Below are 25,990 nucleotides of genomic sequence, written 5' to 3'. Positions count from 1 at the left end.
TGGAGGAGTGATTTAACATTGTCGGCTATGGAGATGGTTCACATCTCCACGCCGAAACGCCGTACGCCTAAAGCTCAAAACAAGTCCCGGACCCTTTTTTTCAGGCGGCTTCGGCGTTGTTTAATCACCCCTCCGGCGTATTTTAGGCTTTTGTCGCGGCAAATCGCGGGACAAAACGCCGCAATTTGTCGCGGTACAATACGCCGCGTTCAGGTGTGAATGCAGCCTAAATACGGGTGTAACGTGTTCCTAAAGTGGAACCTAGTCTTTAATATATTAGGGGGCATTTACACTGGCCACTGGCACCACCCACCTGGTGCCGCCCCTGGTTAATACTAATGCACATGGGGTTATTAGGGTGTGCCCAGGCACACCCAGCACACCCTGTACGCACGCCTATGATGTGAACCTTGCTTTAGGGTGCGTTTCAACTGGTACCACCTTCTAAAGAGCGACCACCTGATGATCGCTTTTCAGAAGGCATTTGACAGTGGCGTTGTCACTTTTTATTTTAACCCCTAAATGCCCCCATTACACGTTCTCTTGAATTGGCAGGCGTTGCACGGGTGATATCAGGTCACCTCATGTTTACCGTAATCCTAGTTGTACATTATGATGTAATTGGCATCCGCAGAGGAACCCTCTGTAATGAATTCCCATGTTGGCGCTGAGCGGCTCAGCTTCACGCTTCATCTGCGCCCCAAAGTGCCGACAGAACTTTTCAGACGCTCCCTCGCTGACCCCCTCCACCCAACCATATATGGTGTGTGGGCGGGGATAGGCAAATCGAGTCAGCCGCTGGGAATGATGCTGGGTTCCAGTGGGCGCCTCCTGCGGGGCGGGGACTAGAGCAAGGAGGGCGTGGCCTAATTAAAGGTACCCCTGCAGCTGCTTTCCGGAGTTTCCGTTGTCCGGACTCGTTGCCGGTGGCTGTGCGGGGATCTGATGGCGCGATCGGGGAGGATGATGCTGCTGGCTCGGAGGGCGCTGAGTGCGGGGGTGCAGAGGGTGTGGTCTCGGGGCATGCATCAGGGCAGGTAAGTAGGCAACATGCTAAACTATTAATTATACCGTGTGCAATAATAGGCATTGGGGCATTGCTGAGGACTGCACACCAACCCCCAACTTTATGTCTTCTTACACACGGGGGAATATTTGTAGGTCGGTAATGTGTTGTGCAGAAAGTGAGAACAGCTGTTAGAAATGGCTGGTTCTCCGGCTAAAGCCAGGCTGGCTGCACATTGGCCCCCCAAGAGGTTAGAGTGGAGCGCCCCATATATCTAAGGGCGCCCTGCGGAGGTTAGAGCGCCCCGTAGATCTTAAAGCACCCCATAGATTTTAGAGCTTCTCCTGGAGGTTAGAATGCCCCATAGATCTTGGAGCGCCCAGTGGAGGTTAGGGGGTCTCCATAGATTTTTAGAGGGCCCAGTGGAGGTTAGAGGGCCCTTTAGATCTTAGAGCGCCCCATAGATCTTAGAGCGCCCAGTGGAGGTTAGAGGGTCTCCATAGATTTTAGAGGGTCCAGTGGAGGTTAGAGGGCCCTTTAGATCTTAGAGCGCCCCATAGATCTTAGAGCGCCCAGTGGAGGTTAGAGGGTCTCCATAGATTTTTAGAGGGCCCAGTGGATCTTAGAGCGCCCCATAGATCTTAGAGCGCCCAGTGGAGGTTAGAGGGGGTCCCTATAGATCTTAGAGCGCCCATGGAGGTTAGAGTGCTTCATGGAGGTTAGAGTGCCCCATAGATCCTAGAGCGCCCAGTGGAGGTTAGAGGGTCTCCATAGATTTTTAGAGGGCCCAGTAGAGGTTAGAGGGCCCTATAGATCTTAGAGCGCCCCATAGATCTTAGAGCGCCCAGTGGAGGTTAGAGGGGGTCCCTATAGATCTTAGAGCGCCCATGGAGGTTAGAGTGCTTCATGGAGGTTAGAGTGCCCCATAGATCCTAGAGCGCCCCATGGAGGTTAGAGGGTCTCCATAGATTTTAGAGCGCCACATAGATCTTAGAGCGCCCTGTGGAGGTTAGAGGGTCTCTATAGATTTTAGAGGGCCCTATAGATCTTAGAGCGCCCCATAGATCTTAGAGCGCCCAGTGGAGGTTAGAGGGTCCCTATAGATCTTAGAGTGCCCCATAGATCCTAGAGTGCCCCATGGAGGTTAGAGGGTCTCCATAGATTTTAGAGGGCCCCATAGATCTTAGAGTGCCCCATAGATTTTAGAGCACCCAGTGGAGGTTAAAGGGGCCCCATAGATCTTAGAGTGCCCCATGGAGGATAGAGGGTCCCCATATATTTTAGAGGGTTCTATAGATCTTAAAATGCCCGTGGAGGTTAGAGGGGCCCCATAGATCTTAGAGCACCTGTGGAGGTTAGAGGGGCCCCATAGATCTTAGAGCACCTGTGGAGGTTAGAGGGGCCCCATAGATCTTAGAGCACCTGTGGAGGTTAGAGTGCCCTAGATCCTAGAGCGCCCCATGGAGGTTAGAGTGCCCCATGGATGTTAGAATGACCCATGGAAGTTAGAAGGCCCCAAAAGAGGTTAGAATGCCCCATGGAGGTTAGAGCACTCCATGGAGGTTAGAGTGCCTCATAGTTCTTAGAGCCACCCATGGAGGTTAGAGTGCCTCATAGATCCTGGAGCGTCCCATGGGGGTTAGAGGGCTACAGATATTTGAATGACCCATGGAGCTTAGAGCACCTCTTGTTGGTTAGAGGGTCCCATAGATGTTTAAGTTACCCATGGAAGTTAGAAGAGGTAAGCGCACCACATGTTGGTTATAAGGTCCCAAAGATGTTTGAGTGACCCATGGAAGTTAGAAGGCCCCATAGATCTTAGAGTTGAGTGCCACATAAGTCTTTGAGTGACCCATAAGGGTTAGAACGACCCATGAAGGTTAGAGCACCCCATAGATCTTAGCGAGACCTATGGAGGTAAGAGTGCCCTATAGATTTGAACAACCCATGGAGGTTAGAGGGCCCCATAGATGTTAGTACAACCCATGGAGGTTAGAAGACCCTATAGATTTTAGAGCACCCCATGGAGGTTAGAGTGCCTCATAGATCTTAGAGTGACCCAGGGGGGTTAGAATGACCCATAGAGGTTAGAGCACCCCATGTTGGTTAGAAGGCCCCATAGATCTTAGAGGGACCCATGGAGTCTAGAGGGCCGCATTGATCTTAGAGGGACCCATGGAGTCTAGAGGGCCCCAGAGATCTTGCAACGACCCTTGGAGGTTAGAGTGCCCCATAGATTTGAATAACCCATGGAGGTTAGAGCACCCTATGTTGGTTAGGGTCTGATAGATGTTAGCATGACCTATTGAGGTTAGAAGACCCCATAGATGTTGGACTGACCCATGGAAGTTAGAAGGCTCCAAAGATGTTAGAGCGCCCAATGGAGGTTAGAGTGCCTCATAGATCTTTGAGTGACCCATGGGGGTTAGATGGTCCTATGGAGGTTAGAGCACCCCATGTTGGTTACAGGGTCGCATAGATGTTACCATGACCCATGGAAGTTTGAAGGCCCCATAGATGTTTTAGTGACCCATGGAAGTTAGAAGGCTCCATAGATGTTTGGGTGCCCCATAGATGTTAGAGTGCCCCACGGAGTTTAGAGTGCCTTATAGATCTTAGAGCGAACCATGAAGGTTTGTGTACCCCATGTTGATTAGAAGGCCCCATAGATGTTTGAGCACCCCATTAAACTTTAGAGAAGTCTACTGACATTATAGTGACCCATGGAGTTTAGAGCACTCCATAGACCTTAGACTAACCTACTCAGGTTAGAGCGACCCAATGACAAAGGACCCTATGGACACAAAAATGCCCCATTGACGTTGGAGTGCTCCATTGACGTTAGATCACCCCATAGACAAAGCATGCCATGGAGTGTAGAGCACACCATGGACCTCAGAGTCACCTACTAAGGCTAGAGCGGCCCATAGACCATAGAGCGCTCCATAGACACAGCAACCTATGGACCTTAGAGTGACCTACTGAGGTTAGAACGGCCCATAGACAGAGCACCCCATGGACGCTAGAAAGCCCCATGGACGTTGGAGTGCTCCATGGACGTTAGAGTGACCTATAGACGTTATAGTACCCCATAGATGTTAGTAGCACCCCATGGAGGTTAAAGCGCCCCATAAATGATCCCATGGAGGGTAGAGCAACCCATGGAGGTTAGAATGCCCCTTAGAAGTTAGAGCACCCCATGGAAGTTCGACTCATGCATGGTTTGAGCATGCCATGGACATTAGAGCGACTCATGGAGGTTAGAGCGCTCCATAGACCATAGAGAACCCTGTAGACAACCCCCGTAGAGGCTAGATTGCCTACATAGGCATAAAATCATTGCATGATAGGATAAGTGACAAGCTGAGCCCATTGTATGATCTCCAAATCTGAGCAGACGGCCCCAGCTGACCATTAGTTTGGGGAAAGTTCACTTGGCCATGTTACATTTTGGCAACTTATTGCCGTACTTTGGTCAGCCATAGATGGACAGATGTCTAGCCAAGAATGATTAATGTTTCTTAGGCAAGGCCGGAGGTCATTATTACTCTTTGGAGTATGTTTTCTCAACCTTTTTATGTTTGAAAACCCTTAAATATTTTTAAGTTCTTCAACAACCCCCCCCCCCAGTGTACCCCACCCCCTTTTCCAGCAGATGTCAAGATCCTCCCATCATCAGAAGTCAAGAGTCCCCCCACCCTCCCTTACATCACAGTGCACTCCCTTACCATGTGCTGCTGTTGGGAAGAAGCTTGGGGCGGAGCTGGGGGAGAATAAAATGCAGGGTCTGGAGGAGGACCAAAAGAGAGTTGTCAAAGCTACCGTATATTTATCGCGGCATAACGCGCTCCCCTAAAGTGGCCCCCAATCCTGTGGAAAAAAAGTTTTTTTTGTACTTACAGTTTTGGTGTCTTGCGCGGCGTCCACATCGGCGGCCTCGTCAGGTCCGGCGTCCTTCTGCGGCTTCGGGTGTCCTCTTCGGCGTGTCCGGCGTCCTTCTGCGGCTTCGGGTGTCCTTCTGCGATGGGTCCGGTGTCCTCTTCGGCGGGTCCGGTGTCCTCTTCGGCGGGTCCGGTGTCCTCTTCGGCGGGTCCGGCGTCCTCTTCGGCGGCGTCCTCGTGTCCTCCCCGCTCGTTTCCCGCGCCGAGTTTGAATACTGCGCCGACATATACAGAGCGCAGTACACTCGTGTATTGTCGGCAATGCTCGGCTACCCGCGCTGACGTCCTGTATGTCCAGGACGTGAGCGCGGAAGGAGCGAAGACTGGCCGACTACACCCGAGTGTACTGCGCTCGGTATATGTCGGCGCAGTATTCAAAACTCGGCGCGGGTTTTGGCGTATACCGCGCACCCACGATTTTGCCCTGATTTTCAGGGCAAAAAAGTGCGCGGTATACGCCGATAAATACGGTAAATGATGAGATCAAGGGAGGCGGATACGAAGGGGTGCTGTGGCTGCACAGAGAAGTGCAGGATCTGTCAGGAGACTTTACTGCTGAGACAGGGAGGGGAACAGAGACAATCCTCTCTGCTGCTGACTGCTAGGTGGGGGGTGCCGCAAGCTGCAGGAGAGGTGTGAGGGCCACATGGATTGGCTTGGTGGGTCAGATTTTGCCCGCGGGCCTTGTGTTTGACACATATGCTTTAAAGCATCCCTACACCAAAGTGGTAGTCATTATTGCCCTTTAGAATGGCCCTACACCACGTGGGTGTTCAGTATTAGCATTATCATAGCCCTGCACAACATGGGTAGCCTATGTACTACTGGTGTGCCCACCAGTGGTCAATTTCAACATATGGGATCAATATCGTGATATTGTAATGACGGCGGCTAGTCGGCAAGCGGTTAAACACAGCACAGCCGGGTCGCTAGCTGCGCGCGCCCCCTACCCGGAAGTGCCAGGTCACGTACCCAATACGGCACCTTGCTGGAGTATAATGTTTGTTATACGGTTGGCAAGTGAGTAAAGCGGAGCTTCACTGCAACATTTTCTACTTTTTAGGGGGGAGCGGGTACCTGGTTTTGACAGGTACCTGCTCCGAATTACGGGTAAGATCGCTGCGGCGATATACAAAGATGTCCGCCTCCTCTTCCCCCCGCCCCTGCAGCCTTCTGGGACACACACAGATCCAAGAAGACTGCGGGACCTTTGCGAAAATGTCGGCACCTGAACCCAAAGCTGGTTGAAGAATCGGCTCGGGTGAGGACATTGCTGGATCCCTGGACAGGCAATTGTCCTTGTATTAAAAGTCAGCAGCTACAGTATCTGTACTCGGAGGCGGCTCTAGGCTTTGTGAGGCAAAACTTAGACATGAGGCCCCATTCACGCCCATAAATGGGAAAAATAATTCAAGCAAGAAAAATGGCTGCAGAAAACGCACGGATCTAGCACACAGGTGATCAGCACCACTTCCAGGGTGCCCTCTTCACCCATCAGACATATTCAGCCAATGCAAGAGGAGGGGTGAGAAAGAGACAGGGGCGATATAGAGATCCGATGGTCTGTCTTCCACGAACGGCACGTGTGAGATCTCCCCAGAGCGGCTCAATGATATTGAGGTCAGCAGACGGAGATGGCCCCACTCCAGAACCTTCACTTTATTCTGCTGTAGCCAATGACAGGTGGACTTGGCCTTGTGTTTTGGATCATCGTCATGTTGGAATGTCCAAGTCTGTCCCATGCGTAGTGACAATGGGCACAGTGGCATCAATGGGCAAAGTGGCATCAATGGGCACAGTGGTGACAATGGGCACATTGGCAACAATTAAAGGGCACAGTGACAACAATGGGCACAGTGGCGACAATTAAAGGGCACAGTGGTGACAATTGGCACAGTGGCGACAATTGAGGGGCACAGTGGCTGCATTTGGCATGGCACAGTGGTGACAATTGATGGCACAGTGGCTGTGTTTGATGGCATGGCACAGTGGCTTTGTTTGATGGCATGGCACAGTGGTGCGAATTGATGGCATAGTGACTGCATTTGATGGCATGGCACAGTGGCAACAATTAGGGGGCACAGTGGCTGCGTTTAATGGCATGGCACAGTGGTGACAATTAATGGCACAGTGGCTGTGTTTGATGGCATGGCACAGTGACTGCATTTGATGGAATGGCACAGTGGTGTGAATTGATGGCATAGTGACTGCATTTGATGGCATGGCACAGTGGCGACAATTGAGGGGCACAGTGGCTGCATTTGATGGGCACAGTGAGGCTGCAATTTTTTTCGTTTGCGCCCCCCTCAAAAATGTTGAGCACCAGCCGCCACTGGTCTAGTGACATGGCACCCTTTTCGAAGCTTACCAATTAGCTGCCTACACCAAGGCTCAGGCTGGGGCAGCCCAGAAGAGTGTAATTTAGATTACAGCAGCTCAACTCCAACCTTGGAAACCCAAATGAAGCCTTGAAATGGGGCTCTGTGCCAGTGTTGTGGGTGTGCCACTCATCAGACTTCACTATCTTGTTGTATACATGTGATCATCCCATGGACCTCCAGCCATCAAGGTGCCAGCTGTGTATCTGTCTGTCCGCCAACTTCCCTCCCGCGGTTTATTGACGCTCTGATGAGCGATCTCCGAAATGTAACGACTTATCCTGGAGGAATATAAACACTCGCAACTCATGAAGACAAGTGGGGGAAATCTTAACAATGAACAGAAGCTTAGTTCTATCATTGATGTCATTATGTAACCGATCATGTCGTGTTCTCAATGGACGGCGTCTGGAGAAAGGGGAAGATCGCGCATTCCACCAATAAAAGATAAACTCCAGATGAGTGGAAAAGTACAGCAGAGGAAATTCTGTTCAGCCAGTGTTCTAATCCAGGCACTCCATAAGATTTAAAGAGGAACTGCAGTCCGCTCACATCATTTGTAATAAAAACATCTTTGCAGAGGCGGCTCTTTAATTAGGCAAATTAGGCGGTCGCCTAAGGCCTCGCACTCACAGGGGCGTCACGGCTGCCTAATATGCCTCTGTGTGATAGATCCTTGCAACTTTCTGCAGCCATTTTTATTTGCTTGAATTTTTTTACCCATTGTGGGCATGGTGGGGCCCCCCGTGTCTAAGTTTTGCCTAAAGTGGAGGTTCACCCTCAAAAAAAATTCTGACATCACATGGAGTCGAGCCATCCTACCGACAGAATGCCGGTGTTTTTTTTTGTTTTTCTCAGCACATACCTCGTTATCACGATTTTCACCCCCCCGGCAATTCCACGGGACTGGGCGTTCCCAAGCACTGCCTGTGATTGACAGGCTTCCGAACGGCGCATACTGCGCGTCACAGGTTGCTGGAAAAAAACGCATCGGTGCGGCTCTATACGGCGCCTGCGCACCGACGTTCGGGTTCTGTCGGCAATCTATGATGCGCAGTATGCGCCGTTCGGAAGCCTGTCAATCACAGGCAGTGCTTGGGAACGCCCAGTCGCGCGGGATTGCCGGGGGGTGAAAATTGGGATTAAGAGGTACGTGCTGAGAAAAAAAAAAAACACTGGCATTCTGTCGGTATAATGGCTCGACTCCATGTGATGTCAGAATTTTTTTTTGAGGGTGAACCTCCACTTTAAGGCCTCACAAAGCCTAGAGCCGCCTCTGCATCTTTGCCATTCTGAAGCTTCCCTCCAACCACTTTGCATATTATTTTATATATACTGAGATTCTGTACTTGCCAAAAATGCTGTAAAAATCTCCCTCCACTGAGTCTGGCTGCAGCCATTTTAACTGTGGGCAGCTGAAGATGTTGCCTGTTCACTTCCTGGATTTACACATAGCCACACCTCCAGGTCTCATTGGCCCTCTTATGACTCACTTCCTGGCAAACTCTCACGACAGTGAGAGAGAGAGAGAGAACTGTGCATGATGTCATAAGCCTAGGCTAATGACCAGACAAGAAACAGGAAGTGTATAAGGCTAAAAAAGTTTTACTATCCAAAGTTACAACAACAAAGGCAGAAGATTTAATAGATGGAAAAAATTATTAAAGGTCCGCTCTAAACCGGGTTGGTTAATTACTTTTCCCCACTGCAGGTAAGTAATACAGTGTGGTCACAGCCCCCCCCCCGACAGCCTACTGGTTGGGACAATACAGTACAGTGGTGAGGCCATCATACTGATTACCTCGATGTTGTCTCCTGTTAGCAAGCCCAAAGGTGTTCTATTAGGTTGACGTCAGGACTCTGTGCAGGTCGGTCAAGTTCCTCAACCCCAAACTCGTTCATCCGCGTCTTTATGGACCTTGCTTTGTGCACTGGTCCAAATCATTTGGTGGAGGGGGATAATGGTGTGGGGTTGTTTTTCGGGTTTGGCTCCTTAGGTGCAGTGAAGGAAACTCCTTAAGGCGTCAGCATACCAAGACATTTTGGACAATTTCAGAAAGGAGTTGTAAAGTCTTGTGGTTTTTCACCTTAATGCATTGAGGCTCCATTCACACTAATGTTTTTTTTTTATGCATTTTGCAGAAATGCAGGGACATTTTTTAACATGGTTTCCTATGGAAGATGTTCACATCAATGCTTTTTTGTGCCTCTGCGTTTTTTGGAAAGGGTCGGGACTTTTTTTCCCTGCAAAAAGCAGCGTTTTGCATGCAATAGAATTCAATGGAACCGCATCCAAAAACGCAAGTACCGCGTTTTTACCGCAATTAGATTTTTTTTTTTTTAACCTGTTTCTAGCTGGTTGTTAAAGGGGTTGTAAAAATACAATTTATTTTCCCTAAATATCTTCCTTTACCTTAGTGCAGTCCTCCTTCACTTACCTCATCCTTCCATTTTGCTTTTTAAATGTCCTTATTTCTTCTGAGAAATCCTCACTTCCTGTTCTTCTGTCTGTAACTCCACACAGTAATGCAAGGCTTTCTCCCTGGTGTGGAGTGTCGTGCTCGCCCCCTCCCTTGGACTACAGGAGAGTCAGGACGCCCACTAACACACAGCTCCTTTCCCTATCTGCAAAGTAGAGAGTGTCCTGACACTCCTGCTCGCCCTCTCAAGAGGCTTTCTCCACACCAGGAAGAAAGCCTCCCATTACTGTGTGGAGTTACAGACAGAAGAACAGGAAGTGAGGATTTCTCAGAAGAAATAAGGACATTTAAAAGCAAAATGGAAGGATGAGGTAAGTGAAGGAGGACTGCACTAAGGTAAAGGAAGATATTTAGGGAAATAAAATTGGACCATTTACAACCCCTTGTAAAAACGCATTTCATGTCTGAGGTTTACAACCACTTTATGGCTGCTCAGGCAGCTCTGTTTAGCTCTGCAGAGACCGCTGAGGAATTCGAGGATTTCAGGGTAAAGGTCTGTGACTTGTTTGTACTTTTTTTTTTTTTTTTTTACACATTACTTCTAGACTATTACACTGACCTCATAGGTCTGCACACAGTATATTCCTTTAACCGCTTAAGGACCGCCCACGGTGTGTATATATATATATATATATATAATGTCGGCAGAATGACACGGACAGGCATGATCACGTACCTGTACGTGACCCTTTAAATGCCTGCCACGTGGTCACGAGTGCACTGCGGGTCCTAGGGACTCGATCGCTGCAGGGATCCCCGCGATCGTCTCACGGAGGTATAGAGCGGGGAGATGCTTGTGTAAAAAAGCATCTCCTTGCTCTGCCTAGTAACAATGACACTGATCTCGGCTCTGTGTACTCGGAGCGGAGATCACTGTCATGTGACACAGAGCCTATCCCCCCTACAGTAAGAAACACTATGCAGGGAACACTTAACCGCTACAGCGCCAGCTAGTGGTTAACCCCTTCACTGCCAGTGTCATTTTCACAGTAACCAGTGCATTTTTATAGCACAGATGGCTGTGAAAATGACAATGGTCCCAAAAATGTCGCAGTCACGAAAAAAAAAAAATCACTGATCGCCGCCGTTACTAGTAAAAAATTCTTAATAAAAATGCTATAAAACTAGCCCCTATTTTGTAAACGCTATAACTTTTGCGCAAACCAATCAATAAACGCTTATTGCAAAAAATGATTTTTTATTTTTTTTACCAAAAATATGTAGAAGAATACGTATCTGCCTAACCTGAGGGGGGAAAAAAAACGTTTTATATACTTTTTGTGGGATATTTATTATAGCAAAAAGTAAAAAATATTGCCTTTTTTTTTTTTTTTTTTAAATTGTCGCTCTATTTTTTTTTTATAGCGCAAAAAATAAAAACCGCAGAATACCACCAAAAGAAAGCTCTATTTGTGGGAAAAAATGACATAAATTTTGTTTGGGAGCCACGTCGCACGACCGCGCAATTGTCAGTTAAAGCGACGCAGTGCCGAATCGCCAAAAGTGCTCTGGTCTTTGGGCAGCCAAATGGTCCGGGGCTTAAGTGGTTAAATGTAAATGTAATATAAGCGCGTTGTGGTAGTGACGCTACACGTGTCACTAAACCTCATGGCGTTCTTCAGTAACCTTCCCATAGACGTTGCTAGATACCGAAAAGAGCAAACGGTTGTCCTTATCTCACATTAATGATGTTTAATTTGGACAGTTTCCCAGCCTTCTGTGTGTTTTCTGTCTTTAGAAGCCGGTTTGGAGAGGTGCGGGAGATAATCAGTTTATTGTTGTGCGTTGAGTGCTTCTATTTATGATTATATAATACAGTTATTATGTAGATAGTATTCTTTGTATATTATATTTTGTTCTGTGACTTTAGCATTATATACAACACATGCTGTGTATACAGTAGGGCTGGAAAAAAAATCGATTTGAATCGAGTTGTGAGGGCAAATAGATTAAAATTTTGGTCAAACCGATTTATTTTATTTTTTTCCATAAGTCGGCGCGCCGCGGATTAGGCCGAAGCTGCGACCTTGTCCGATCCTGGGAAAAAGTCGCGGACTAGGCCGAAGAAAAAATCCTGCCGCAGCTTGCCACCTTTTCCCAGGATCGCGGCGTGCAGGATTTTATAGGCGAGGCCGCAGCTTCGGCCTAGTCCGCGCCCTTTTCCCAGGATCGCGGTGGATTAGGCCTAAGCCGCGGCCTCGGCTAAAAACGTAGAACCGGCGCGGTGAACATGGGGGAAATAACAAAAAAAAAAATCAATTCGTATCGTGAATCAAGTTTAAAAAAAATAGGAGGTGGATAGAAGGGGGCGAGGGTGAATAGGAGGCGGCGAGGGTGAATAGGAGGCGGCGAGGGTGAATAGGAGGCGGCGAGGGTGAATAGGAGGCGGCGAGGGTGAATAGGAGGCGGCGAGGGTGAATAGGAGGCGGCGAGGGTGAATAGGAGGCGAGGGTGAATAGGAGGCGAGGGTGAATAGGAGGAAGGGGGTGAGGGTGAATAGAAGGAGGCGAGGGTGAATAGGAGGAAGGGGGTGAGGGTGAATAGGAGGAAGGGGGCGAGGGTGAATAGAAGGGGGCGAGGGTGAATAGGAGGCGGCGAGGGTGAATAGGAGGCGGCGAGGGTGAATAGGAGGCGAGGGTGAATAGGAGGAAGGGGGTGAGGGTGAATAGAAGGAGGCGAGGGTGAATAGGAGGAAGGGGGTGAGGGTGAATAGGAGGAAGGGGGCGAGGGTGAATAGGAGGAGGCGAGGGTGAATAGGAGGAGGCGAGGGTGAATAGAAGGAGGCGAGGGTGAATAGAAGGGGGCATAAAATATTTTCAGCATCTGGAGGCCATAAACGTGGAAACGTCATTCATATAACAGAACTGGCTGCATTTACGTAAAGCCCGGCGCCTTTCTGTGTGGTCATAAGATCTCCTTCCAATGTCCACAAATAACACCTTTTATTAAACAAACATTCACATGCGGTGGAATAAAAGATTATGAAATCTACAAACTAGTTTATCTCCAGCAAACAGCTAAAATACATCTAAAAATGAACTCTGATCTGTCAAAGGATTCTATTCACCTTCACCTCCTTCTCTTCCCCTTCACCTCCTTCTCTTCACCTTCACCTCCTCCTCTTCACCCTCACCTCCTCCTCTTCACCTTCACCTCCTTCTCTTCACCTCCTTCTCTTCCCCTTCACCTCCTTCTCTTCCCCTTCACCTCCTTCTCTTCACCTCCTTCTCTTCACCTTCACCTCCTTCTCTTCACCCTCACCTCCTCCTCTTCACCTTCACCTCCTTCTCTTCACCTCCTTCTCTTCCCCTTCACCTCCTTCTCTTCCCCTTCACCTCCTTCTCTTCACCTTCACCTCCTTCTCTTCACCTTCACCTCCTTCTCTTCACCCTCACCTCCTTCTCTTCACCTTCACCTCCTTCTCTTCACCTTCACCTCCTTCTCTTCACCCTCACCTCCTCCTCTTCACCTTCACCTCCTTCTCTTCCCCTTCACCTCCTTCTCTTCACCTCCTTCTCTTCCCCTTCACCTCCTTCTCTTCACCTCCTCCTCTTCACCCTCACCTCCTCCTCTTCACCTTCACCTCCTTCTCTTCACCTCCTTCTCTTCCCCTTCACCTCCTTCTCTTCACCTCTTTCTCTTCCCCCTTCACCTCCTTCTCTTCCCCTTCACCTCCTTCTCTTCACCTTCACCTCCTTCTCTTCCCCGTCACCTCCTTCTCTTCACCTTCACCTCCTTCTATTCACATTCACCTCCTTCTCTTCACATTCACCTCCTTCTCTTCACATTCACCTCCTTCTCTTCACCTTCACCTCCTTCTCTTCACCTCCTTCCCTTCACCTCCTTCTCTTCCCCTTCACCTCCTTCTATTCACCTTCACCTCCTTCTCTTCACCTTCACCTCCTTCTCTTCACATTCACCTCCTTCTCTTCACATTCACCTCCTTCTCTTCACATTCACCTCCTTCTCTTCACCTTCACCTCCTTCTCTTCCCCGTCACCTCCTTCTCTTCACCTTCACCTCCTTCTCTTCCCGTCACCTCCTTCTCTTCACCGTCACCTCCTTCTCTTCACCGTCACCTCCTTCTCTTCACCGTCACCTCCTTCTCTTCACCGTCACCTCCTTCTCTTCACCGTCACCTCCTTCTCTTCACCGTCACCTCCTTCTCTTCACCGTCACCTCCTTCTCTTCCCCGTCACCTCCTTCTCTTCCCCTTCACCTCCTTCTCTTCCCCTTCACCTCCTTCTCTTCACCTTCACCTCCTCCTCTTCACCTTCACCTCCTTCTCTTCACCTCCTTCTCTTCCCCTTCACCTCCTTCTCTTCCCCTTCACCTCCTTCTCTTCACCTTCACCTCCTCCTCTTCACCTTCACCTCCTTCTCTTCACCTCCTTCTCTTCACCCTCACCTCCTTCTCTTCACCTCCTTCTCTACACCTTCACCTCCTTCTCTACACCTTCACCTCCTTCTCTACACCTTCACCTCCTTCTCTACACCTTCACCTCCTTCTCTTCACCTTCACCTCCTTCTCTTCACCGTCACCTCCTTCTCTTCACCTTCTATTCCTATTCATGGGTTTAAAAAACTGCAACCTGCAAAAGAAAGGGGTTTAAACTTCCGTATCCAGTGGAACCTCATATTACGAGCATAATCCGTTTCAGGAGAATGCTCGTAATCCAAAGCACTCACATATCAAAGCAAGTTTCCCCATAGAATTCAATGGAAACGAAAATAATTCGTTCTGCATCGACTTCAATGGCATGCAATACTATATGTGGCCAGAGGTGGTGGGGGATGCCGGAGAGCCTTGTTAACAGTCGGAAAGGCCCGATGACAGCTCAGCTAAACTCGGAAAGGCTTGGGAGCGGAGTATTTACGAGCATTTCCGAATGGCTCACATCGACTCGGCTCCGGCGCCCCCCCATCTCAGGCCAAACGCGGTACTGCACACCGCTTTGGCTTGGATCCTGCTCATTTTGCGAGACAACACTCGCAAACCGAGTCAGGATTTTAAAAAGAACAGTGCTTGTATTTGGAAACACTCGTTACTCGCAATCCGAGGTTCCACTGTATTCACTTTTTAATCATTCATTGTTTGTTTCTGGGTGACAGACAATACACCACTTGCCCAATGCAGGGCGGGTTCACCCCAACCCGGGGAGAGGGCACTGCAGGAACAGCTTGTTTATGCAGTGGCCTCTCCCCGGTTGGGGTGGACCCGCCCTGCATTGGGCAAGTGGTGTATTGTCTGGTCTGTTTAGGAGATGATGTGATACACAGACTAAGCTCTGAAGAAGGGGGCTTGTCCCTCGAAACGCGTCGGGTAGGTTTATATACAACACTTGGCCTGTGGGCATTTTTGTAAGTATGTTTTACCCCCCCCCCGGTGTAAGTTTGTACAGAAACATATCTGAACCAATGCAGCCTGTTTATTTGCACCCCACATATAAAGGTACACTCTCTAACACCATCTTATTTCTTCACCCCACAGTGTTCTGCTCTCTGTAGCTCCACCCCAAAAACCCATGACCACCATAAGTTACATCCATGGAAACAAGGATATACCGCTGACCATCAAGACTATGCAACAGTGTCTGTGGGACACAACCCAGCGGATCCCGGATCAAGAGGCCGTCGTCGATATCCACGGCGCCAAAAGAAAGACCTACAGCCAGCTATGCAAAGATGTAGGTGACCAGTTATAGTGCAGCTGTCATGTAGCAGGAAACCATGAGATGTGGGGAGGATGGTCAAGGATCCTTATATTGGGAAGGTTTCAGTGTATTCAGTTACCCGTCCTAAGCCTCAGTCTGTAGAGTAACCCTGCTGCTGCCAGAGCCAGGTGAAGGAAAGAAACAGAGAGCGCCTCTAAGTGCAGTAGTTCATGGGTTTAATAAAACAACTAAACAGCCACTCACAGGTGGTACATAAAACAAAGGCTCTATTTGACAGTGAGCATCTCAGGGTCTCATCCGGGCATACGTTCTGTGTCAGCCACTCTGCCGGTGTCCTGTCGAGAAATGCCCGCCCGGTACTGTGCATGCGGAGTACGGAGACGCCGAAAGCCTCCGAACATCGGAATTTACGATCAGCTGTAGACGGCGCCTGCGCACACTAGCCGACATTATGCCACACGCTCCCGATGCTTGTGCAAGTCTGCAAGGGGCGGATTTCTTCATGATGGGCGCGTGTGAGGGGCGGATGCCTACAGAAGGGGGCGTATTTTGTAATGATGGGCAGTGCTGTTAAGATGGGGGCGGAATTTTTCACGAAACTCAAACACATCTCCTGAACAAATATATCTGCTATTATTCCTACACGTGTTTTCGGGCGTGTTTAGCCAACTGAAAGGCGGGTTTTTCAATGTTGATGGGCGAGTTTGTAGGGCCTATTTAGCTACCTAACCCAAGCAATAGCACTGCCCATCATTATAAAATCTGCCCCCTTCTGTAGGCATCCGCCCCTTACACGTGCCCATCATGAAGGAATCTGCCCCTTGCAGACTTGCACGAGCATCGGGAGCGTGTGGCACAATGTCGGCTATTGTGCGCAGGCGCCGTCTGCAGCTGATCGTAAATTCCGATGCTCGGAGGCTTTTGGCGACTCCGTACTGCGCATGCGCAGTACCGGGCGGGCATTTCTCATCAGAACACCTGGAAAGAACTCTCTCCCAAATCGCAGGCAGTCAGAGCATCCGTTGATAGTATGGTGCAACGCCAATGGTGTGATGACGTCACTAGACAGGTGAAACGCATTTCAGAGCATGCGTGATGCCACCAGGGCCGGCCTTTGGGGTGTGCGAGCTGTGCGGCCGCACAGGGCGCCATGGGCAACAGGGGCGCCGTGCGGCCATCCAGAGGCGTACTAAGGGGGGGGCGGGCCGCCCCCGGGTACCACACTGGGGGGTGTCAGACCGGCACCCCCCTCCGTGATTATATTACACCTGCGGTGGCAGTGTCGCGGGTTTAGGCAGCGGCACACTGGCACAGGCAGGGAGAGGCGAGCTAGCTACAGTGGCGAGGGGGAGGGGGTGTGCGGGGTGTTGCAGGGTGACACCACTGTACCTACTATCCCCTCCTCTTGCGACCACGGGCTGCATGTCTGTGCGATCCCGGATGTCACACAGGCACAGCCGAGTGAAGACGCATCCCCTCCTCTCTGTTTATGTGTAAACAGGGGGAGGGGACCTGCTGTGCATGTGCCGCCACGCTGATCCGAGGTACTGAAGGGGGCTGCACTGAATGGGGGGGCTACACTGAATGAGGGGGCTACACTGAAGGGGGAGCTGCACTGAACAAGGGGGGCTACACTGAAGGTGGGGCTGCACTGAACGGTGGGCTTCACTGAACGAGGGGGGCTACACTGAACGGGGGGAGGCGACACTGAAGGGGGGGCTACACTGAAGGGGGGTCTGCACTGAACAGGGGGATCTGCATTGAAGAGGTGGATACACTGAAGGGGGGTCTGCACTGAACGAGGGGGGCTACACTGAACGAGGGGGGCTACACTGAACGGGGAAGGCTACTCTGAAGGGGGGGCTACTCTGAAGGGGGTCTGCACTGAACAGGGGGGGCTACACTGAACGGGGGGAGGCGACACTGAACGGAGGGCCAACTCTGAAGGGGAGCTACACTGAAGGGGGGTCTGCACTAAAGGGCGGTCTGTGTAACATGCAGGGGGTCCAGAGCTGCAGGGTTCTGTGTAATGTAAAGGGGTCCAGGGGTGCTGTGTAATGTAAAGGGGTCCAGAGATGCAGGGTGCTGTATAATGTAAAGGGGTCCAGGGGTGCTGTGTAATGTAAAGGGGTCCAGAGGTGCAGGGTGCTGTGTAATGTAAAGGGATCCTGAGGCACAGGGTACTGTGTAATGTAAAGGGGTCCAGTGATGCAGGGTGCTGTGTAATGTAAAGGGGTCCAGTGATGCAGGGTGCTGTGTAATGTAAAGTTAAATTCAAACAAATTATTTGTTACAAATATTTTTTTCCTCTTTGTGTATGTTTAGATGACCAGGGGGCAAGGGGTAAAGATAGGTGGGGGGCGCCACAGGATTAGCTTGCACAGGGCGCCTGAACACCTAAGGCCGGCCCTGGATGCCACCTCTGGGCAGGAGCACCCTCATTTTGGAGCATGCTGCTTCCAGGCATGCACGCTTCTTTTGGAACATGCACAATGCAGGCATGCACACTCCATTTAGAACATGCCTGCTCAGAGGTGTCTTTTTGCATGCTCTGAAACGCGTTGCACCTGCCCTGTCTGATGACCGCCACACCATCGGTGTTGTGTTCCACTGTGCTATCCATGGATGCTCTGGCTGCCCGCGATCCTGATGTTTCTGGATTCTGAGTCATGGGGAAAGCAAAAGAATTGTCAAAGGATCTGCGGGAAAGGGTAGTGGAATTGTTTGTTTAAAATGGGAAAGGGATATAAAAAGATATCCAAGGAATTGAGAATACCAATCAGCAGTGTTCAGACTCTAATCAAGAAGTGGAAAATTAGAGGTTCTGTTGAAACCAAACCACGGTCAGGTAGACCAACTAAAATTTCAGCCACAACTGTCAGGAAAATTGTTCGGGATGCAAAGAAAAACCCACAAATAACTTCAAGTGAAATACAGGACTCTCTGAATACATGTGGTGTGGCTGTTTCAAGATGCACAATAAGGAGGCACTTGAAGAAAGATGGGCTTCATGGTCGAGTCGCCAGAAGAAAGCCATTACTACGCAAATGCCACATAGTATCCCACTAAGGCCCCATACACACGATAGAATTTATCCGCGGATACGGTCCAGCGGACCGTTTCCACGGATAAATCCTCTCGAGGATTTCCGCGGATTTCTATGCGATGGCGTGTACACACCATCGCATTGAAATCCGCGCCGAAATCCTCTGACGATGGCGTGTCGCGCCGTTGCCGCGATTATGACGCGGCGACGTGCGCGACGCTGTCATATAAGGAATTCCACGCATGCGTCGAATCATTACGACGCATGCGGGGGATCCCTTCGGACGGATGGATCCGGTGAGTCTATACAGACGAGCGGATCCATCCGTTGGGATGGACTCCAGCAGATGGATATGTTCTGCATGTCAGCGAATATTCCATCTGCTGGAATCCATCCCAGGGGAGATATATCCGCGGAAACAGATCCGCTGGCGTGTACACACCATAGGATCTATCCGCTGAAACCCATTTGCTGGGATTTATCTGCGGATGGATTCTATGGTGTGTACGGGGCCTTACAATACGCCAAACAGCACAGAGACAAGCCTCAAAAAATCTGGTACAAAGTCATTTGAGTGATGAGACCAAAATTGAGCTTTTTGGCCACAACCATAAACACTACATTTGGAGAGGAGTCAACAAGGCCTATCAATGAAAGGTACGCCATCCCTACTGTGAAACACGGAGGTGGATCGCTGATGTTTTGGGGATGTGTGAGCTACAAAGGCACAGGAAATTTGGTCCAAATTGATGGCAAGATGAATGCAGTATATTATCAAAATATACTGGAGAAACATTTGCATTCATCAGCCAGGAAGCTGCGCATGGGACAGACTTAGACATGCCAACATGACAAGGATCCAAAACACAAGACCAAGTCCACCTGTCATTGGCTACAGCAGAATAAAGTGAAGGTTCTGGAGTGGCCATCTCAGTCTCCTGACCTCAATATCATTGACCCCCTTTGGGGAGATCTCAAATGTGCCGTTCATGGAAGACAGACCAAGAATTTACAGGAACTGGAGGCTTTTTGCCAAGAGGAATGGGCAGCTTTACCATCTGAGAAGATAAAGAGCCTTATCCACAGATACAACAAAAGACTTCAAGCTGACATTGATGTTAAAGGGGGCAATACACGGTATTAAGAACTGGGGGATGTAAACTTTTGATCAGGGTCATTTGGGTAGTTTCTGTTGTCATTATGATATGAAAAGAGATTGATAATAAATGGCTTCAGCCAAACACTGACCATGAGTGACAGAAAAGTTTGTGTTATTTATATTCTCTAAAAAATGGCCAAGAAATCATAAATTCTGCCAGGGTATGTAAACTTATGAGCACAACTGTACATCTGTCCTTACATATTTTGTAGGCTTTCATTTCTGTCTTATTTTGAAAATGTTAGTTGCCTGGCTGTTCTGTGGATCCAAAGACTGCAGTAGTTTCTGTGTCAGTGACCAAGTATCAGATCAGTGGACACTGGATTTTATAAAAGGTACTTTATTAGTTATTAAACAATTCTATAGAATATAAGGGTTTTTTTATTTGTATTGTTGCACAGGTTGAGACCCTTGCTGCGGGGCTGCTGGCTCTTGGCTTGAAGAAGGGAGATCGCCTCGGAATGTGGGGGCCGAATAGCTACGAGTGGATCGTTACACAGTTTGCTACGGCTCAAGCCGGCATCATCTTGGTGAGTTCCACTGTGTAGACAATTTGTCTTTTTTTTTAAATTAAATTACATTTTCAATTTAAACTAGAAAATGCATTTCCTGCAGAAAATATGTGGGAATGCTGAATAGCTGAATTGCTAAAGCTAACTGGATGAATACCGTATTTATCTGCGTATACCGCGCGCCGGCGTATAACGCGCACCTCAAGTTTAAGGGAAGTTTTAAGGGAAAAAAAACGTAAAAAAACGTATTTTGAATGCTCGTCGGTGCGGCCTTGTCGGTGTCCGTCTGCTGTCTTGCCCGGCGTCCATCGGCGGCCTTGTCCGGCGTCCGTCTGTGGACTTGTGCAGAGTCCATCCAGCCTTGTGGGTGTCCATCTGCGGCTTGCCCGGCTCCTCTCAGCGGCCTTGTCCGGCGTCCATCGGCGGCCTTGTCCGGCGTCCGTCTGCGGACTTGCGCAGAGTCCATCCAGCCTTGTGGGTGTCCATCTGCGGCTTGCCCGGCTCCTCTCAGCGGCCTTGTCCGGCGTCCATTGGCGGCCTTGTCCGTCTGCGGACTTGCGCAGAGTCCATCCAGCCTTGTGGGTGTCCATCTGCGGCTTGCCCGGTTCCTCTCAGCGGCCTTGTCCGGCGTCCGTCGGCGGCCTTGTCCGGCGTCCGTCTGCAGACTTGCTTGGAGGTGTCCGTCTGCTGTCCTGTCCCGGCGTGTATTTTTGAGTTTGGCGCCTCAGCCGAGCTGTACAGAGCCGGATTTCCTGTGCTCTCAGCTTCTCTCGCGGTCCTGCGGGCGGAGCCGAGCGTGGCCGAGCCTAGCCGAGTGCGCAGTACACTTGGCTTGGCTCGGCTCGGTCTTTTTCGGCAGCGCACAGAGACAGCAGGATCGGCGTATATCGCGCACCCACGATTTTCCCCTGATTTTAAGGGGAAAAAAGTGCACAATATACGCTGATAAATACGGTAGCTTAAATCCGTGAGAATAGTTGGAAAAGTAGGAATGGTTTTAAAATAAACATGAATTTCATTAAAAAAGTTTAACAACGCCACTAATGTATAAAGGATGTGGAATATTTAAAAGTTTTTTGAAAAGCTGACACTAAACTGAATTGTTGGCTTTAAAAGAATAATCCCAATACACACTCTGTTTAATCAATAAACTTTCCTGAAATGATCACTAAACTTAAACAGCTTTTTCACAAAAACTGTAAAAGATCATGGGCCAGATTCACATAGAAGTGCGGCGGCGTAACGTATGTCATTTATGTTACAACGCCGCAAGTTTTAAGCGCAAGTGCTTGATTCACAAAGCACTTGCCTGTAAACTTGCGGCGGCGTAACGTAAATCCGTCCGGCGCAAACCCGCCTAATTCAAATGGGGCGTGTACCATTTAAATTAGGCGCGTTCCCGCGCCGAACGTACTGCGCATGCGCCGTCCCTAAAAATTTCCCGACGTGCATTGCGCTAAATGACGTCGCAAGGACGTCATTGGTTTCGACGTTAACGTAAATGGCGTCCAGCGCCATTCACGGACGACTTACGCAAACGACGTTAAATTTCAAATTTTGACGCGGGAACGACGGCCATACTTAACATTGGCTAGACCACCTAGGAGGCATCTTTTTATCTTTACGCCGCGTATCTCTACGGAAACAGCGTACATTTACAGCAACGGGCGCATAGATACGACCGGCCAGATTCGGAGATACGACGGCGTATCTTCTTTATGAATCTGGCTCATTTATTTCAATGGGCAGGAGCGGTGGAGCAGCAGTATACACACCGCTCCTTCACTGCTCCAAAGATGCTGATAGCAGGACTTTTTTTTGCGTTCTGCCAGCGCACCGCGGCTGTTTCAGGGCGCTTTGCAGGCGCTATTTTTAGCATTTATAGCTCCTGCAAAGCGACCCGGTGTGAAAGGGATTTTAGATACACGTTTTGACCTGTTCTTTTGCCATTCAACATTCACCATTTACCTCTAACACAAATCTATTTCCTGTAGGTATCTGTGAATCCAGCATATCAAGCAAAGGAATTGGAGTATGTCCTTAAGAAGGTATGATGGATTAGGGCCCCCTATTATATCTATGGGTTTGTTTGATCGTTCTTGGTCATAAGTCAAGGTGCATTAGAACATGTTTGTACATTCATTTCCATGGACCCTCTACCAGGGGCGGACTGACCATTCGGGCACTGCCCGAGGGCCCCATGCCACTAGGGGGCCCCATCAGGGTTGCTAGCCTGAGTAAAACCAGGGACAGTATGTAAAAATCTGTGTTTTTAAAAAAAGATCCCAAGATTATAGCTGCCCCGCCTCTCCAGTACCTTTTCTGTGTGTGTATGTGTATTCTATGTGTATGTATACTGTCTGTGTATGCATACGGTATGTGTATATTGTGTGTCTGTATACTGTATGTGTGTGTATATTGTGTGTCTGTATACTGTGTATGTGTGTATACTGTGTGTGTATATTGTGTGTCTGTATACTGTGTATGTGTGTGTATATTGTGTGTCTGTATACTGTGTATGTGTGTATACTGTGTGTGTGTGTCTGTATACTGTGTATGTATACTGTATGTGTGTGTATATTGTGTGTCTGTATACTGTGTATGTGTGTATACTGTGTGTGTATATTGTGTGTCTGTATACTGTGTATGTGTGTGTATATTGTGTGTCTGTATACTGTGTATGTGTGTATACTGTGTGTGTATATTGTGTGTCTGTATACTGTGTATGTGTGTGTGTATACTGTGTATGTGTGTGTATATTGTGTGTCTGTATACTGTGTATGTGTGTATACTGTGTGTGTATATTGTGTGTCTGTATACTGTGTATGTGTGTGTGTATACTGTGTATGTGTGTGTATATTGTGTGTCTGTATACTGTGTATGTATACTGTATGTGATTGTGTGTCTGTATACTGTATGTGTGTGTGTGTGTATACTGTGTGGCCCTGTAATCTATTGCCTGGGGACCCCATAATCTCCTATTGCCCGTAGGTCTGGGAAAAAAATCTCCCAGGATCGCGGTGAGCTATAGGCAGGATTTTTTAGGCGAGGCCGCGGCTTCGGCCTAGTCCGCGGCCTTTTCCCAGGAACTCGGCGGACTAGGCCGAAGCCGGGGCCTCGCCTAAAACATCCTGCCCGCAGCTCGCCGCAATCTTGGGAAAAGGCCATGAGGCCGGACGTAGCCTTTTCCCAGGATCGCGGCGGACTAGGCCGAAGCCGCGGCCTTGCCTAAAAACTTAGGACCTATTGTCCAGGGGCCCCATGAGTTGTCAGTCCGCCCCTGGCCTCTACACACGTAAAAAACAGTACATGTGTCACAAATTACCTATCAAAAGGGAAAAGTTCTAACAAACACTCAAGTTGTTATATAGAGAAATACCTCAAATAGTTGGCGTAGTGGGAAGGTCTTTACAGCTGTAGAAGCTTCAAGAGACCCCCATGCTGGAGACACAGGATGATCCTCCAGATGCACAGTAGTATGTACTGCCTCCATACAATTCTGTCTCGAAGGTCTACAGACAATTCCTTGGACTTCATGGATTGGTTTGTGCTCTGACATGCACTGTAAACTGTGGGACCTTTATATAGACAGGTGTGCGCCTTTCCAAATCATGTCCAATCAACTGAATTTACCACAGGTGGACTCCAATCAAGTTGTAGAAACATCTCAGATACGTTACGCCGCCGTAATTTAGGGCGCAAGATCTGTATTCAGAAGGAAATTGCGCCCTTAGTTATGGCGGCGTAACGTATCTGTGTCGGCGTAAGCCCGCCTAATTCAAATGTGGACGATGTGGGCGTGTTTTATGTATATTAACTGTAACCCCGCGTATTTGACGTTTTTTACGAACGGCGCATCCCAGTGCGCATGCTCGAAATTCCGCCGCAAATCGTCATTGCTTTCGCCGTGAACGTAAATTACGTCCAGCCCTATTCGCGAACGACTTACGCAAACGCCGTAAAATTTTCAAAACTCGACGCGGGAACGACGGCCATACTTAACATAGGATATGCCTCATATAGCAGTGGTAATTATACGCCGAAAAAAGCCTAACGTAAACGACGTAAAAAAATGCGCCGTAATGGACGTAAGTTTCTGAATCGGCGTACCTAGCTCATTTGCATATTCCTTGCGTAAATCTATGGAAGCGCCACCTAGCGGCCAGCGTTAATATGCAGCCTAAGATACGACTAACATAAGACACTTACGCCGGTCGGATCTTAGGGAAATCTATGCGTAACTGATTCTCTGAATCGGGCGCAATGAATACGACCGGCCGGACTCAGAGATACGATGGCGTATCTGTAGATACGCCGTCGTATCTTCTCTCTGAATCTACCTCTCTATTTTTAATCTATTTTGAAAGTGGAGTTACTCTTTAACCACTTACGGACCGCCCGCCGTCATTATACGTCGGCACTTTGAAGAGGTATTTTGTTGTTATGGCAGCAGCTAGCTAACATCCCTTGTAATAGGAATAAAAGTGACACTTTTTTTAAAAAGAACAGTGTAAAATGAAAAAATAAAAGGTAAAATAAATAAGATTATTATTATTTTTTTTTTAAATGCGCCCCGTCCCGCCGAGCTCGCGTGCAAAAGCGAACGCATACGTGAGTAGCGCCCTCATATGAAAATGGTGTTCAAACCACACATGTGAGGTATCGCCGCGATTGTTTGAGCGAGAGCAATAATTCTAGCCCTAGACCTCTTCTGTAACTCAAAACATGCAACCTGTAAAATAAATTAAACGTCGCTTATGGAGATTTATAAGGGTAAATGTTTGTCACCATTCCACGAGCGGGCGTAATTTTGAAGCGTGACATGTTGGGTATCAATTTACTCAACATAACATTATCTTTCAAAAATATAAAAAAAATTGGGCTAATTGTACTGTTGTCTTTTAGGTAGATTCAGAAAGAGTTAGGCCTAACTCAGAATCTACGCCGACTTATGTTTAAGCGTATGCTCAAACAGAGATACACTTAAACATATCTAAGATACGACGGCTTGCGATGTCCTATCTTAGATTGCAATATTTTGGATGGCCGCTGGGTGGCGCTTCCATTGCGGTCGGCGTAGAATATGTAAATGAGGGGATACGCCGATTCACGAACGTACGCCAGGCCGACGCAGTATTTTTACGCCGTTTACGTAAGAGATAGGCCACGTAAAGTTAGAGCTAGGCCCTAGTAGAATAGTAATGTCAAGTATGGCCGTCAAAATTTTTACGTCGTTTGCGTAAGTCGTCCGCAAATCGGGATTTACGTTGTTTACGTCCACGTCAAAATCAATAGGCCCGCACGGCGTACTTAGCCGCAATGCGCACTGGGAAATGTAGGCGCCCGGCGCATGCGCAGTAGCCGAAAAACGTCAAAAACGTGAGGTCAAGCCTCATTACTATTAAACACGCCCCCCTCCAACCCATTTGAATTAGGCGCCCTTACGCCCTCCACGTTTACACTACGCCGCCCTAAGTAAGGAGGTAACAGCTTTGAGAATCATGAACTTGCCTCTCTTACTTAAGGCGGCGTAGTGTTTACACGCTCGGCTACGCCGTCGCAAATTAGTGCGCCCCTACCTGAATCTACCTATTTATTTTTTAAATCAAAAAAGTATTTTTTCCACCAAAAAAAGTGCGCTTGTAATACCGCTGCGCAAATACGATGTGACAGAAAGTATTGCAACGACCGCCATTTTATTCTCTAGGGTGTTAGAAAAATATATATTTAATGTTTGGGGGTTCTCAGTAATTTTCTAGTAAAAGTTCTTAACACCAAATCTCAGAAAGAGGCT

At 48.7% G+C, this 25,990-nt stretch overlaps 1 protein-coding gene across 2 annotated transcripts in view; it reads left to right on the top strand.

The window, feature by feature from the left end:
- The first annotated feature begins 874 nt into the window (after positions 1–874).
- ACSF2 (acyl-CoA synthetase family member 2) overlaps positions 875–25,990 on the top strand; it is a 72,941-nt gene continuing 47,825 nt past the window's right edge. For both annotated transcript variants that reach the window (XR_005744483.1, XM_040330729.1), the window contains exons 1-4: positions 875–1,037; positions 15,296–15,491; positions 20,086–20,214; positions 22,191–22,244. Coding sequence is in view for 1 of the 2 variants with exons in the window: in XM_040330729.1 (XP_040186663.1) it covers positions 946–1,037; positions 15,296–15,491; positions 20,086–20,214; positions 22,191–22,244 (471 nt within the window). In the remaining variant the exon portion in view is untranslated. The remainder of the gene's footprint in view (positions 1,038–15,295; positions 15,492–20,085; positions 20,215–22,190; positions 22,245–25,990) is intronic.

Source organism: Rana temporaria, chromosome 12, assembly GCF_905171775.1.
Source record: "Rana temporaria chromosome 12, aRanTem1.1, whole genome shotgun sequence".
NCBI lineage: Eukaryota > Metazoa > Chordata > Amphibia > Anura > Ranidae > Rana > Rana temporaria.
This window is presented reverse-complemented; position numbering and strand designations above follow the sequence as displayed.